Source organism: Chanodichthys erythropterus, chromosome 20 (assembly GCF_024489055.1).
Source record: "Chanodichthys erythropterus isolate Z2021 chromosome 20, ASM2448905v1, whole genome shotgun sequence".
Lineage (NCBI taxonomy): Eukaryota > Metazoa > Chordata > Actinopteri > Cypriniformes > Xenocyprididae > Chanodichthys > Chanodichthys erythropterus.
Window position 1 is genome coordinate 15,218,298 of NC_090240.1, and position 16,577 is coordinate 15,234,874.

A 16,577-nucleotide genomic window follows, 5' to 3' on the forward strand; every position below is an offset into this window, starting at 1 on the left:
TTTTTTCCAGCTCTGAGCGTACTTTTTCAATTGTTTTCAGTGGGAACGCCGCGTTTTTTAAACGCCGAGTGCGTAATGAGGCGCTGAGCGTCTTTTTCACGCTCAAGCGCTAAGAGCTGGGCGTTTTTTACTGGTCGCCTCGAGTTGAAGAACGTTCAACTTTGAGTAAAACGCTGCGCTCATCACTGTCACTTTTTAGCCAGCCGTCCAATCAGAGTGGAGGAGGGGCGGGACAAATACAAGTCCGACCAACTGTCACATTCTTGCTGTACAGCGACATCAACAAACAGAAACAAAATGGATGAGAAATTAATATTGCTGGTCTCCGAACATACATAGCAAGCAATTCCACATTGTGTGAACATTTTTAGCCTGAAACAAATTACCTGCAAAATCAGTTATAAGAAACAGTGCCGCAGATATTCCGTATCATAGCAACAAAGCGTCTCAACGGAAAAAAACGCTACGCTGCAGAAGCGCTCTCAAGCGCTCACAGACTGGCGTTTTAACAAAGACTATAGACAAAGACTATAGAATAACACAAGACGTGTCACTCCTATTGTTTTGAATGGGAGAAAGTGTAACGTGCAATATGGCGGAATAAGTCCCGCCTTCTAAAGCCAAGAGCCAATCGCCGACTGGTACAGTCATCGCGTCACTTCAGTGGCCGTTAGAATACATATATGTCTATGGTTAGAATCACCGGTTTCTATAGAAACAGTCAAGACTGAAAAATTTTTTTGTCATGATTCGAAGAGGCGCGCATTTAAGTCTGCGCATGCGCTTTAACTTGATCCAGCCTGGAAAATATTTTTTTCTGTCATGATTCGAGCGTTTAGAAAATAAATTTACGAGCCGGTTGTTGTTAGATTTCTTTGGTGATTTCAAATATGAAATTTAATCGTAAGGTTGGCATACAGTTTCCCCATTCAAAGAGATTGCATGATGCCCAGGATGCCCGAGAGGCGTTTCAAAGATGGCCGCCGAGTGAAATGACTTGTCTTAAAGGGACTTTGCTATAGAATAACACAAGACATGTCACTCGTATTATTTTGAATCGGAGAAAGTGTAACGCGCAATATGGCGGAAAAAGTCCTGCCTTCTAAATAAGAGCCAATCGCCGTCTGGTAAAGTCATCGCGTCACTTCAGGGGCCGTTAGAATCACCGGTTTCTATAGAAACAGGCAGACGAGGTCAGGAGAATTTGATGTTTACCCATTCAAAGAGATTGCATGATGCCCAGGATGCCCGAGAGGCGTTTCAAAGATGGCCGCCGAGTGAAATGACTTGTCTCAAAGTAACTTTGGTTTTAAGCAGAGCGCCTAGCGTTTTCAGCTGGCTAAAAACGCTCTGGTGGACACACGGCCTAAGTGAAAAAAGTGTAGGGCAACTTGATTTTATCCACCGGGAATTGGTTGGATTGTAAAAAGTGGTTGGAGGAAGTGTTTTTGAAAATAAATTAATTTTGATGAAAGAAAAAATATGAGAGATGCAAGTGTTTTTCCAATTTAATGTTATACTATTAGCATGCTAAAGCATACTTAAACCAAGTGCATCTTTAAATATATATCCACTTTTAATGAATTGCCTCTAGCTATCCGAGCACTGTTTTTGGAACTAATCTACCAACATCATCAATAAATTTAGGATGTTTTCAGACCTGTAGATCGTTTGCTTTGTTCCGAAACAGGAACTTAATTTTACAATGCTGCATTTTCTTCTTGGTTCAGTTCACTTTCGCAAGGCAACATTTCAAAGCATACCAAAATGTGTTAATGCAAGTCTGTGAGCTTACTGTGGCTGTTCGGACACACGCAAACACTTACATGAATGTAACTGATAAATTATATATATTTAATTGTATTTAAATATATATATATATATATATATATATATATATACACACACACAAACATATTTTAAATTTTTTTTTACATAAATGCATCACTTCGCTTCAGAAGGCCTTTATTAATCCCTGGAGCCGTGTGGAGTATGTTTATGATGGATGGAAGTGAATAGAGACACTTTCTTCAGCTGATACTCATTGATCCCGTTCACTGCATTATAAAGCTTGGATGCATCAGGATATTTATTAATATAACTCTGATTATGTTCATCAGAAAGAAGAAAGTCATATAAACATAGCATGGCTTGAAGGTGAGTAAAGCTTGGGCTAATTTTCATTTGAAAGTGAACTAATCCTTTAATTGTTTACTTAATTAATTATTAATACGTGTACACTTTGTTCAGCTGTTGTTGTGCATCTCACAGTTGTTTTCCAGAGTCATTGCATTTTCATTACGATGTACCAAACTAAAAATAGTTTTAAAAACACTTCTCATAAATCTTTTCATCTTGTCAGAACGAGCATAACAGGTCTTTCTGCAAACTGATTAATTGATTATGAAATATGTCGTTTTGCCATCACTGGAATAAATTACATTTTAAAATATATATTCAAATAGAAAAGAGTTATTTTAATTTATAATAATATTTCACAATGTTACTGTTTTCACTGTATTTCAAGACATTTCTTTAAAAAAATCTTGTGAATGGCAGTGTATACACACAACAGTAGAAACCTCTTTTCTATTTAATTTTCTTTAATCCATATCATGTTACTTGTACTCCCTACAGAGATTCTTGGCACATACTTGGCTTGACCCTCAGGACCATGCGGGGTTTCTGAACAATTGTGCGTATCTTGAAAAAGGAGGCAAAACAGCAGTAGTCATCATGGCTGTCTGACACCACTGTATTAGAGAAGTACAGATTCCCATTGAGGCCCATGGACACCCTCTCATTTTGCTCAATGTGACGAAGATCTGAGAACAACACAGAGAGGATTGTTAGATTAACATGAGCGACAGGACTTCAAAGAGGGCAGCCCGCCCAGAAATAGTCCCATCTGACAGTCTGCACAGCAGATAACAGGCATCATGGGTAGAGCTTTGAATGCTCAGACATTCTTGTACCTTACATCAGATGTAGGTGGATCAACATGGTTAATCTTCAGCTCAGGAAGTGAAGACATGTACAGTAATAACAATGAAAAAAAAAAAAAACATGTAGATGATACTTGATTAAATTCAATAGATTACTATGATTTTTTTTTTTTTTTCTCTTCTCAAATAACTTTATCATGTTTTTAAATCCTTAAGGATTTGTTTTAGGACAAAAAGTAAGAAAGACACAAATTAGAAACTATATTATTGGGCCAGATTATTGCAGACTATGATAATTTTAATACATTTTAATGTTTGGTAATTATTGATATTTTTGTTCACTTTGATTATTTTGTTCTGCATTTAGTTGCGACCAGTTTAGATCGACTGATCTACTCTTACTGGCTTGACTGAAATGATGAATTTCTTCAGATGTCACGTATCTCATGCTTACAGTAAGCATTAACAACAGCATTCTTCACTATTTGCAACATGTAACTTGTTTATCATCAAAAGCCTGTTATTAGCGCAGGCGGTTTAACAACTCCATTCTGGCGCCAGTAAAATGCTAGTTATACAGTTGGCTGAAATATATGTCTGCATCTGTTACTGTAGCCAAGGAGTTGATTGACATATCAGAAAGAATAATGTTTGCTGTAACAGCTGATGAGATTTGAAGAAGTAATATTCAAACTAACAAAAAAATCACAGGCAAGTGCATACAATTTATCCCATTGGATTCCACTATTTGACAAACTTGATGTGCAGGAAAGTATCTTGAATTACCATTGGTCATCCAGTACAGCTGCCATGGTGGAATCCCTTGTGGCGGGTTACACTCCAAAACCACTGAATCACCCTCTGTGACCACCACTGGCTCTGCCTTCTCTTTGGGAAACTTGGGTACCACTGTGATCAAGCACATAAACAAAAACTAATAAATTGCATTTAAATTCAGTCACTTTCTTACCGAACTGTAAGACAGGTAGCCTACTATTGAAACTGCCAGTAAGAAATGATCAAGATTAAAGACAAGTTGAGCAACATCATGCTAGATGTGCTCAAGGGGATACATGGAATATGCAAATTTCCTGGAACGGATCTGAGGAAATTCATAATTAGGAATGGGAACCGAGAACCGGTTCTCATCCGGAACCGGTAGTGTTTTTTTAAAAGAACCGGAACTGTGCAAGATTTCTAAGTTTCGGTTCCGAAAACGGTTCTGGTGTGATGGGTGAGCGAAGTGTTACTTCACTGTGCATTAACTCATGTTAACAAATACAACTCTTGATTTTAATAATGTATTAGTAAATGTTGAAATTAACGTTAACAAGGATTAATAAATGCTGTAGAATTGCAGTTAAATTATTAGTTCATGTTAATGTAGTCAAGTCAAGTCAGGATAAGTCAAATTTATTTATATAGCGCTTTTACAATTGGTAATTGTTTCAAAGCAGCTTTACATATTAGAAGCACAGAAAAAAAGGGAAGTGGTTAAAAATAAGCTGTACAAACAAGCGTGATAATATGTAATATGTAAATATGTAATATGTAGTTAACTTATGTCAACCAATGAACCTTATTATAAAGTGTTAACGAATTTGTTGAGATTAGTCTGTTAAATTCATTTTACAAGAATAATAAACACAAAAAGAACTGTTTGAGTTGAGTACTGTGCATTTTTCCCTTACTACTACTTTTTATTAGTTACTACTACTACTTTAATTAATTATTTTAGTGGAACCCGAAAAGTTCTCACGATTCCCAACCCTATTCATAATACTAGAATTTCTGAAATTAGACTATGTGTTTCATGATAAGCAGCAAAGATAATGTGTGAGACGGGATATTTATGTGTGCAGTGACTTACTAGGCACAATGAATTCTGCTTCCTCTGATATTGCAGTTCCAAGCTTGTTTGAGGCATAACATCTGTACTTTCCCTGGTATTTCGCTTTATCTTTATTGTTTGGTATCACAAAAGTCCCACTACTTTCTTCTTTAATGAGCCGAGGGTCTTTATGTGGGTCAAAATCCATCCCATTTTTTGTCCAGCGGTACCTGTTCAATTAAAATCACACAACAGGCAACTTTTAGTAACACTAATACTTTCATTCCACCTATTAGACATGGGGGAGTTTGTTTCACCAAATGAGAGAGATGGTCTTAGTATGTTTGGTGTATTTCTCATTAGTGTCATATTAGAAATTATTAAAGTTTCCTGTGTTACCTGTGATAGTCCACTTCAGACACTCTACTGACTATAATAGCGCTTTTCCACGGTACGGCTCGCTTAAATAGCACCACCTCAGAGGAGGTTCCAAGCGTACCATACCGATACTAAACGTGACGTGTAAACATGCAGATCACTGATTGGTCAGAGACAATCATAGCTACCAGCATAGAGACACGCGAGTGACACGCGTCATAATCTGAAAACCACGCCCACCCGGGGAAAACAATCCAACCGTCTCCATTGACTTTGTATTGCGTGAGGCTGCCTCCTTGTCTTTTCTGACAAATGACAAAAAACAGAACAATGTCTAAAAGCTACAATGTGACATTGTGTACAGAAAACAAGCTAAAAAAAAAGAAATAGAACCGAAAACCCTGAAGTTTTTTAAAAGCTGTCGACCCAAAAAACAAGCGTTTAAGGACTAAAAAGTGGATACAGGCAATTGAGACAGAGCGCGGCATGTCATATTACTATGGGAACTATGCCCACTGGAGGGTAACGTAATCAGCAATAGGAAATATAATATATAAAAATGACTTTTGGATATTTGACTTATCAGTGACTAAATGTTTACTGCACACATAGGCTTACTGAGGCATACCGAGTGTCAGGATCCTAAAATGTACCCATTCTTTCTGCTTATGCTTCACGTCTTATTGCCTGTATCCACTTTTTTTCTCCTTAAAGGCTGGCTTTTACGGCTCGGTAGCTTATAAAAACGTAGTTCTGTTTTTTTTAGTTTGTTTGCTGTACACCTTGTCACACAACAGCTTTAAGGCATTGTTCTGTTTTTTGTTATAAGTCAGAAATGACAAGGAGGCAGCCTCACGCAATACAAAGTCAATGGAGACAGTTGGATTGTGGCCTAAATGCGCTCTGCCTCTATCATTGGATTTGAAACACGAGACACCAAACACGCTAGATTTAAAGGAACACTCCACTTTTTTTTGAAAATAGGCTCATTTTCCAACTCCCCTAGAGTTAAACAGTTGAGTTGTACCTTTTTCGAATCCATTCAGCCGATCTGCGGGTCTGGCGGTACCACTTTTAGCATAGCTTAGCATAGTTCATTGAATCTGATTAGACCGTTAGCATCTTAAGAGTTTTGATATTTTTCCTATTTAAAACTGGACTCTTCTGTAGTTACATCATGTACTAAGACTGAAAATGGAAAATGAAAAGCAGCACCCATCACAAACGTCTCCATGGTTGCAAGGCATGTTCCCTGTGCAAACAGGGGTCACAGGCGGTGCGTAATATCATTGCACCTGCTGCACTCGTGGTACGACAGCAAAGCTCCTTGATTATTACGCCTGAATGAGAGAATAGTTCCTAGCCATATCGGCCTAGAAAATCACAACTTTTCATTTTCCGTTGGTCTTAGTACACGATGTAACTACAGAAGAGTCAAGTTTTAAATAGCAAAAATATCAAAACCCTTTGGTCATTTTTGAGCGAGATGCTAACGGTCTAATCAGATTCAATGAACTATGCTAAGCTATGCTAAAAGTGGTACCGCCAGACCCAGAGATCGGCTGAATGGATTCAAAAACTGTAAAACTCAACTGTTTAACTCTAGGAGAGTTGGAAAATGAGCCTATTTTCAAAAAAAGTGGAGTGTTCCTTTAAATACTCGGTAACAGCCACCGCAGTATCATTTGTTCGCAAAACGACTTGCTTTAAATGACCGTCGCTTGCAACTTGAAAAAAGAAATGGCTGTAAAGGCAGCGCAACTATATGATCAGTCTATAATCCCACGCACTTTGAAGCGGTACTAAACTGCAGTGGAAAAGCGTCATAACTATTGATCAGCGAACTTACATAGACTGCACTCATTTGGTAAACGGAAACTCAAGCATGTTTGCTTGACGAGCGAGAAACAATGAGGTTCACACCAGGACATTTGAGCTTCATTAATTAATGACATAATTTCCATTTTGGGGAGAATTAACCCTTTAAGTGCAGGATATATCACTCACGTTGGTCTTGGGTTGCCTTTGGCTTCACACTTGAACAGGAAGTTCTCATCATATGGCAAGGCAATGAGAGAGCCCGAGGTCTGAACGGTGATGGTCGGCAGCTGCTCCACTACAGGAAATAGGATCATAGGATAACAGAGCTGTTGAGATGGTCATTTATGCTAAAAGGAAGCTTCTTTCTGGAAGAGTTTACCAGATAATAACATGTAATGGTGTTGAGTAATGACCATAGCTTCAAGTTGAAGTTGCACTTATAAGAGCAAGCATACGAAAGCAATTTAACTGTCCTGGTTCTTACCGTGAGGAGGGAAAAAAAGACCAAAGGTAGTAGAGAAGAAGGCCGACAGGAGCCCGACACTTAGGCTCCTGAGCCCCCTCATCCCAGCCAGCAGATAAGGACAAAGGTGAAGGAAACGCCGAAAACACCCTTGGTAAGTAGTTCTTTCAGCAAGAGCTCTTCACTGACTCCAAGGAAAAGAGCTAAAGAGACATAAATGACCACAAGAGTCAGAACAGAGAACAAATTGTCATAAATCCTTCTACAGTGAAACTGAGTTGATTTAGCAAGCTGTTTTCTTTGAAGTTTGCTTTGTAGTCTTAAGTGTTTTGCAATATTTTGGATATAGCAGATAGAACCTTTTAAAACATTTTCACCTCAACAGCAAGATTATATTGATACAAGTTATCAACACAGACTGCAATAAAATCCAGGATCTTGGTTAATGACTTTTTGTTTTTGTCCTATGTATTCATTTATTTAAAAATACATTAAACATACAATTCATGTAGGGCTGTCAAACGATTAATCACGATTAATCGCATACAAAATAAAAGTTTGAGTTTGCCTAATATATGTGGGTGTACTGTGTCTAATTATTATGTATACAAACACATTCATGTATATATTTGAGAAATATTTACAAGTATATGTATTTATTTATATTTTTATATAATTTATATTATATATAAATATTTTTTTGTACATAAATAATATATTAAATATATGCATTAATTCGTGTGTATTTATACATATTATTTACACACATTACTCACACATATATTATGCAAACTCAAACTTTTATTTTGTATGCGATTAATCGTGATTAATCGTTTGACAGCCCTAAATTCATGCATACAATGCAACACCTAGTGTTTTTATATATTCTGTATTAAAATCATTTTTTATATTTTTGGGGCAAAAATGCCAGGTTGATACAACAAGATATTTTAATTAATGAAGAAAATGCCCCATTAAAAAATAAATAAAATAAAATATATAAATATAATAAAATAAAATATTTGAAAAGAAAGCCTCATTAAGAAGCATAGCATAATACTTACATTTTTTTTTTTTCCCTCAGAAAAAAAGTATAATATTTTAACAAAACTTCTTGACTGCTTCATGTGCATGGTGGCAGGGTGTTTTGTTTCTTAAAATATCACAAAATTTGACCATTTTATGGCAAGATGATGTTAGTTCGGGTTGTAAAATGTGATGTGGAGCAGGTGCAGACAGTCACTTGCTTCATTCCTGCATGAATATGCCTTTGAACGAATCAGCTAAATGACTCAGTGACTCACTCATGAGTGACTGACTCACTCAATACAATGACTTGCAGCTATGGGCCCTTATCATATTTCCGCCGAACAGGAAATAAGAGGAAATATAATTTTTAATTTCCATTAGCTCTAATAGCAAACAAACAACAAAAAAAAATAGTGTTTCCACTCATAGCATTTTATGCAATTACAATTACAGTATAAATGCATTCACGACACCTCTGAGCTGCATTAAACAATCTGTCCAAATGTATGTAAAAACTAGGGCTGCAACTAACGATTATTTCAATAATCGATTAATCTGTCGATTATTTTTACAATTAATCGATTAATCGGGGGGGGGAAAACATTAATTTCCAACCTTTTATTCAAAAACAGAACTGACAGTGCAAATTCACAGTGCAAAAAATCCTCAGAACGTGCAAAAACAGGTTGCTCTTTTAACATCCCTGAGCTGTTAAAGTAATAAAAAACAAAAAACAAATGAACTAACACAAAAAACATACACATGTATGCTTTACATCTGCCAAATATATATATATATATTTTTTTTTTAAATAAAGTGCACAAAAAGATGTATATTTTTGTTTAAAGGGACCTGAGCTGTCACAAAAATACATCTTTTTTTTTTAAATAAAGAAAAAAAATCAATTCAGAAAACTTAACAGGATTTGTTTGAAAGGTAGAACTTCTTCTCTACACTACACTCACTCACTCACTCAATCACTCCCAAATATATTTGTCAACAGTAACCGATATGGGACAAAGCACAGAATAAATATATGACAACAGATCAGTGTTAATTTTGACAGCAAATTTTTATTTAGTTTTAGTCATTTACTTTTATTTACTTTTGACTAAAATGCCATTCAGTTTTAATCATGTTTTAGTCATTTGAATTGTTTTAGTAGTTGACTAAATATAAAAAGATTTTAGTTGACTAAATCTAACGGGTTTAGTTAAATTGTAATGCATTAAGAATTTCTCTAAAATTTCCAAACCCCTTATATACTCCTGGAAAAAACATATACTGTATTAACCTATTAATATGAATAATATTAAAATTTGAACATGCAATACAGACACAGATTTAACTGCTGTGACATAAAAAAAAATATTGTCTTAAAATTAAATAAAACCACTCCTCCTAAAGAAGAACACAATGTCTTCTTTTCAATGAATGATATGCAGTCTTTATAACAACTTGCATACAACATTCCTTATGGATTAAATATAATTAGTATATAATAAATCCTAAAGCTAAAGAGCAGTGAGTGATTTTCTCTGTCTTTTGTTGTTTGATTAATATTCACCCTTTCGAGCGTGAGTTTAAAATATTTTATAGTTTTTTTAAGGCGACCGTTATTTTAGAATGTTTGCCTTTAATGTTTCCATAGCGATGCGTCTTGCGTGTCACGAGCGCTGAACGTAGCCACAATAACACTGAATGACAGAGGGATCGCTATTATTTTGTTTTTCCTTGTTTATTTAAAATATTCACAAACTTGCTTATTCTCCGATGGTCTTTCCTCTACCTCCGCTCTGCTATTTATCTATTTAGTTTTGCTCTGCTCTGCTTCTCGCTCAACCGCGCTTTTTTATACTCAAACATAGTCGCGCGATACAACGAATCGATAATGAAATTCGTTGCCAACTCTTTTAATAATCGAATTTTATCGATTTTATCGATTCGTTGTTGCAGCCCTAGTAAATTTGTGCTAAAAATGGTCCTGAAAATCAATTTAGGGGGGCAAAAATCGGCCCTTAATTGAAAATTAATTTCTGTCACTGCTGTGAACCAACCATGCACAAAAAAATATGAAGAATATGAAAATTCGAAAATCAACTGTCCACAACATGCCTCAACCAGTTAAGGACCCAGCTCAGAAACACTCAGCAATTATTGTCAAATTCCAAGAAAATTTCAAGATACAATTTTTTTTTTTTGTCAGTATCGCACACCCCTATACACTCACATGCAGGGCCTAAAATGAACACTGGTCAAGCACCAAATGGGCATAAAAATCGCTGTTGGTGAGTATATGAAACAGTGTCAGTCACCAGATGGCCGTTAACATTTTTATGAATTCTAGCAATGCAATGTTGTGACAACATTGTGAACGACACTCGGGACATGACAGGCCAGTGCTGCATCATCACGAAAGCACAAGATGCAGAAGGGAACTCAATTCCCAGAAAGCCCTGCCCCAGACAGCGCACAAATACTGAATTGAGTTCTCTTTCATGTCTTCTTATGCTTGAACAGACATCGACATCATTTCTTAAACAGAAATAAAACACATGTATCAGTATATTGGATCGGTGCATTAGGTCTTAAATTTCTGCTGCTGTCTGTGTTTAAAATTTTAATCAAACAACAAAAGACAAAGAACAATCACTCACTGCTCTTGACTGAATAACTTTTGTAACTTCAGTAAGGATTAATCTATGTTTCATGGCTGGTAAAAAATATTTATGTCCAGTAAATTGGCAGGTTAGTTTTAGGCCCTGCTCACATGTACTGAAAATATGTCATTTCTTTTAACTTGTTTACACCACATGACACTGTCAGAGTCATTAAATATAAACTTCTCTTGAAAATGGTAAGAGGTTTAAAATGACATGAACTGTGGAGTTAACGTTAATAGCTTCAAAAAAGCTTCAGAAAATATGAACTTTACAGAATGTGCAAAGTCAAGACACAAAGGTTCCAAGGCTAAAATGAAAGACATCAGCCGAGAAAAGAATTTCACGTTGTTTATTTCGCTGACTTGTGTGCCTTGTTTGCCTTCACGCGTCCATGAAGGCCGATGAACCGTGAGCATGCTCGCGCCACAGGCTCATTCCACACAATATCGTTCACACTCACAAGATGCACAGAGTTAAGCCGCCTCCACAAATGATCAGAATCAACCCAGATTAACTCTCCTTATCTCGGAGTGGCCAGAGGTGATAGAATCTCACATTCTTGCCCCTGGCTCATAATTTTTGAAGTCTTCCCCTTTGTTATGAAGAGCAATTCTTGAGCAATCAAAACACTTAGACGAACTCGAGGAATGAGCACACTATATGCACTAACAACAGTGATGCCCTGAACTGCTGAGATTTTACAAAAGGTGAAAATGTGCCCTCAGAATGATAACGGTTCTGTACAAAAATGTAAAGATCCAAATGAAGCTATATAAAACTGAAAGGACTCATAAGCTTAGATGAGCTTATAAATTACCATGCAGCCACATTTAATAATAATACAAATAATAATAATAATAATAATATAGTTATCTGTTTTAAACATTTTTAAATGTTGCAATTTTAGGCAGCTATAATGAGCTATAAACCCTAAAATCCCATATATTTTCATAATGACTGTACCAGGGCGTGTTTCAGTCACACTGGAGACTCATTTGTGAAATTATTAAAATGATAGCTCCAAGATGTAAATTGTACTGCGCTAAAAGCAAAATAACATATGACAAATGGTGCAACATTTCCTGGTTTAGTTATTTTGAATAAGAGCACATTCAAAAGTTTGGGATTGGCAAGATTCTTTTGAATATTTTTTAAGTCATGAAATCATTTTGATTCATTCTTATGCTCATCAAGCAATATTGTAATATTGCGAAATATTATTACAATTTAAAATACTTTTTATAAACAGTTGCGCTGCTTAATGTTTTATACTTTTTCTTTATTCTTTGATGAACAAAAAGTTCAAAAGAACAGCATTTATTTGAAATAGAAATATTCTATAACATTATAAATGTCTTTTAATAAATGTCACTTTTAATAAATTTAATGCATCCTTGCTGAATAAAAGTATAAAAAATAAAAACGTACTGATCCCAAATAGTAGTACTGAATGACAGTGTATTAGTGAGATCCATAAGCAGGCTTATAAACAGGTAATGGTCAGACACCAGCAAATGCAGTAACGGAGAGCAGATACAGTCATGGACGATAAAAAGGCAGTAGATCAGGGCAGGCGGAGAACAATCACAGATCAGAAACAAAGCAAATAGTCCAAAAGGCAGGCAGCAGAGAATCATAAACAGGGAACGAATTGGGTCACAACAGGCAGGCAAAACAGGAATAAACGCTCAGAAATGCAAACCGGAGTTTAGTACTGTCCTGAGTAAGGTATTTTACATAAAAGATGTTTATATTAATAATATGGGTTCTTAATACTGTGTGTGGTTACCTGGATGATCTATGACTGTTTTTGTGTTTTGTGATGGTTGTTTATGAGTTTCTTTTTTGTCCTGAGCAGATAAACTGAGCTCTGTTCTTCAGAAAAATCCTCCAGCTCCTGCAGATTCTTTGGTTTCCAGCAGTGACTGTATGATTTTGAGATTCATCTTTTCACACTGAGGACAACTGAGGGACTCAAACTCAACTATTAAAAAAGGTTCAAACATTCACTGATGCTCCAGAAGGAAACACGATGCATTGAGAGTCGGGGGGTGAACACTTTTGAACAGGATGAAGATGTCCATCGGAAGCAACAGAAAATACTTACATGTTTCCCAAAAGAAAAATTTTGGGAAGAAAAATCAAATGTTTTCACCCCCCGGTTCTTAATGCATCGTGTTTCCTTCTGGAGCATCAGTGAATGTTTGAACCTTTTTTAATAGTTGTGTTTGAGTCCCTCAGTTGTTCTCAGTGTGAAAAGATGGAACTCAAAATATGCAAAAAATGCTGGAAATCTGATGAATCTGCAGGAGCTGGAGGATTTTTCTGAAGAACAGAGCTCAGTTTAACTGCTCAGGACAAACAAGAGACTCATGAACAACCATCACAAAACACAAAAACAGTCATAGATCATCAAGTAACCACACACAGTATTAAGAACCAATGGTTCACATACGATATGTTCACATATCACGGCCATTTTAATAAATTCAGCTCTTTTATTTTTCTTGTGGACTATATGTAAACATCTTTTATGTAAAATATCTTACTCAGGACAGTACTAAACAAAAAATAACATGCATTTTGTATGATCTCTCTTATTTTGTTAAAATTTTTCACATTTTAACAGATTCTACGAGTGGTTCACATACTTTTCTCTCTCTCTCTCTCTCTCTCTCTCTCTCTCTCTCTCTCTCTCTCTCTCTCTCTCTCTCTCTCTCTCTCTATATATATATATATATATATACTGCTCATATATATATCATAACAATGAGATGATGTGGTTTTTATAATCCATAAACACTGCTTTTGCTCAAATTTGTCACCAAAAAGTCATTTAGTTCAACCACAATTTCGGTTTTACTGAATGACACTTTTGGTTATACTGAATGACGATATTTTCAAACAATGCTAACAGGCTGATATCTAGCTAGCTAAAAAAAGTACAATCAAACATTATATTTAGTACAAGTTTTTAAAATATTACAACATTTTCCATGTTTTATAGCGGTTGTACCGAATGACCTGATGTTTCGGGACATGCATATGAGTAAGTGAAAACATGAATTTTTCAAATAGTTAAGAGAGAGTTAGTTACTTTGTTTCATGACCATGTGGTCCTTTGCAGGTGTCTGAATGATGTCACATCCTGTCACATGATATTGACTGCATGACTTGATCTAAAATGGTCCCTTTATATTGGTTACTCCGAATGACATCAATGAAATTCATTTTTCCAGACATTTTTTTCTCATAACAAATCAATGACTTCTATGCATAATTTTAATACCATTTTGCACTATGTTGATATATGATGTTATAAAATCATGCCAGAATAAAAAAATATATACATTTATTACATTTTAAAATATTTTAATCACAAATTAAATGGCTGTATTGGCCTTTGGACGGTTAAACCGAATGACCTTTTGACACTTCAAAATCTTTGGCCTTTGGAGAAAAAATTACCCGTCATGCCACTGACCCATATATATATAAAAGTATATGCATTTGCATACATTTCTTATTTTATTAGGTCTTGTTTTACACAAGTCATGACGCATCAATCTTCAATAGGAAGAAATCTATTTTAACATTCTCAATATATGTAAGGACAAGGGAATAAAAAAAAAAAAAAATCAAAATTTTTAGCCCTGTTGAATTCCAATGTTGTATCTAGTCAATAGCAAACCTTTGACCTGCAAATCTCTTGCTTAAAAAGATGTAGTCTGATGACCTCTGCAGACCCTAACAAGTGCCTGATGCTTCTTAAGACAACATGGAGTAAACTTCTGACCCCATTCACAAGCATAAATCCATAAAACCACTGCAAGCTATAATTCTGCCAGAAATGTCACATTTAAATCTATCATCTGCAACAGCACTTCGAACTGAACCGGATACATCCACTTCAAATCATACTGTAATTATGTGCAGATCTATTTCGCATGAACAAATTAAAAACATGTGCAGCAAGTTCATCAAACAATGAGCCTGAGTAAGATAAACTCACTGAAACACATGACTGGATACTTCATCCATTAATCCCGGAGGCTGGATATAGAGAACGATATCCTTGACTAACATCAGAGAGAATTGCTGAGGCTTACGGTTACACCTTTCTCATTTGCTTCACTGTCACCACACAACTGCACACTTTAATCCATTAAACAAATAGCCAACTAAACAGAACAAGGAAACCCTGTACTTACTTACTTACAAGTCACACTCAAACACATGCAGTCAAGACAGTAATTCCAAGAGGCAGAAGTGATAGTATTAAACTGCATTCAGACTGAGCATCCAAACTCTCAGCATGCTCCTCTAATTCCTACACACACACACACACACACACACACAGAGAGAGAGAGAGAGAGAGAGAGAGAGAGAGAGAGAGTCCAAAAACATACCCCAGCACTCCAGTAAAGCACTAAAGGGGATTCAGTGAAGAGACATATGTCGGCAAAGCCTCTCGCCGGGATACAAGGCTTGCTAAACCTTTGACAAAGATTCAAATAAAGCTTGATCTGCCGAGCTATTCACAAACCATTAAAGAATGGTCCGGGAAGTGCTGGAATTCCTGCCTACACAACTCCACGCCTGGAGATGACATAAAAACACAGTAGCCTGAAGAGACTTTGACACTGAGCTATTTGATTGAAAACGAACCTTGGAATCGTTTTATTATTCTATAATCATTAGTAAACAGGAAAGAGTGGTTTGATAAGCAGGCAAGTAGGAAACTGCATGTAGAGTGTCAACAGTATAAATCCTCTTAGTATAATGAAGACTATTGTCTTAATTCCTAATGCTGTCTTATAGGGTCGGCAGATTCATGTTGATTGTGTCGTGCTGAGACAAAACAATTGTTTGTTGATAAAAAAAAGCATGTGTTGAAAGTCACAATCATATAAGGCTATTTTATGTTTATGTTCCATTTGATGACTAATGAGTGGAGTATAATGATTTTTTTAGTGCTTTGTGTCATTTTGTGGACTGTTTGACCAACCTATTGTACTTAATGCTTTTGTACCACCATATGGCATGTAGAAAGTGCAAACAAGGTGAAGGACACACTCACTTACAGTATGCATCAGTACAGCTGAACATATATAATGCAACAACACATGATCCTCGACTGTGAACAAAGCAAGCAAGTGTACACAATGGACACAAACTTTATATGACATTCTACACTTTGCATATAGGGTGTACACTGTAATCATTACACGGATAAGTGCACCTTACAGCTACTGTAAAAAAGTATTTTCATGATTTGTTATCATAACATTTGTTTCTTTTGTCAAATCAACTTAGATAATTAATATAGTTCAGATAACATAATATTTTGAGTTTCTGTTTATTGCTTTAATGCATTTTTTTATTTTATTTTTTATTTCAGGCAACCAGGTAACTTACTTTTATAAGTTAAACCAACAAGGAGGAAA

General features: G+C 35.8%; 1 protein-coding gene across 8 annotated transcripts in view; it reads right to left on the reverse strand.

Annotated features, from left to right (window-relative positions):
• chl1a (cell adhesion molecule L1-like a) overlaps window positions 1-16,577 on the reverse strand; it is a 72,533-nt gene that overhangs the window by 41,235 nt on the left and 14,721 nt on the right. For 4 of the 8 annotated variants that reach the window (XM_067371002.1, XM_067371001.1, XM_067370996.1 and 1 more), the window contains exons 1-6: window positions 15,540-15,711; window positions 7,460-7,641; window positions 7,162-7,270; window positions 4,816-5,006; window positions 3,732-3,854; window positions 2,655-2,825 (exon numbers count right to left, since the gene is read on the reverse strand). In XM_067371002.1, the coding sequence (XP_067227103.1) occupies window positions 2,655-2,825; window positions 3,732-3,854; window positions 4,816-5,006; window positions 7,162-7,270; window positions 7,460-7,541 (676 nt within the window). In that variant the 5' untranslated portion in view covers window positions 7,542-7,641; window positions 15,540-15,711. The other 4 variants (XM_067371000.1, XM_067370998.1, XM_067370999.1 and 1 more) reach the window with 3 other exon arrangements.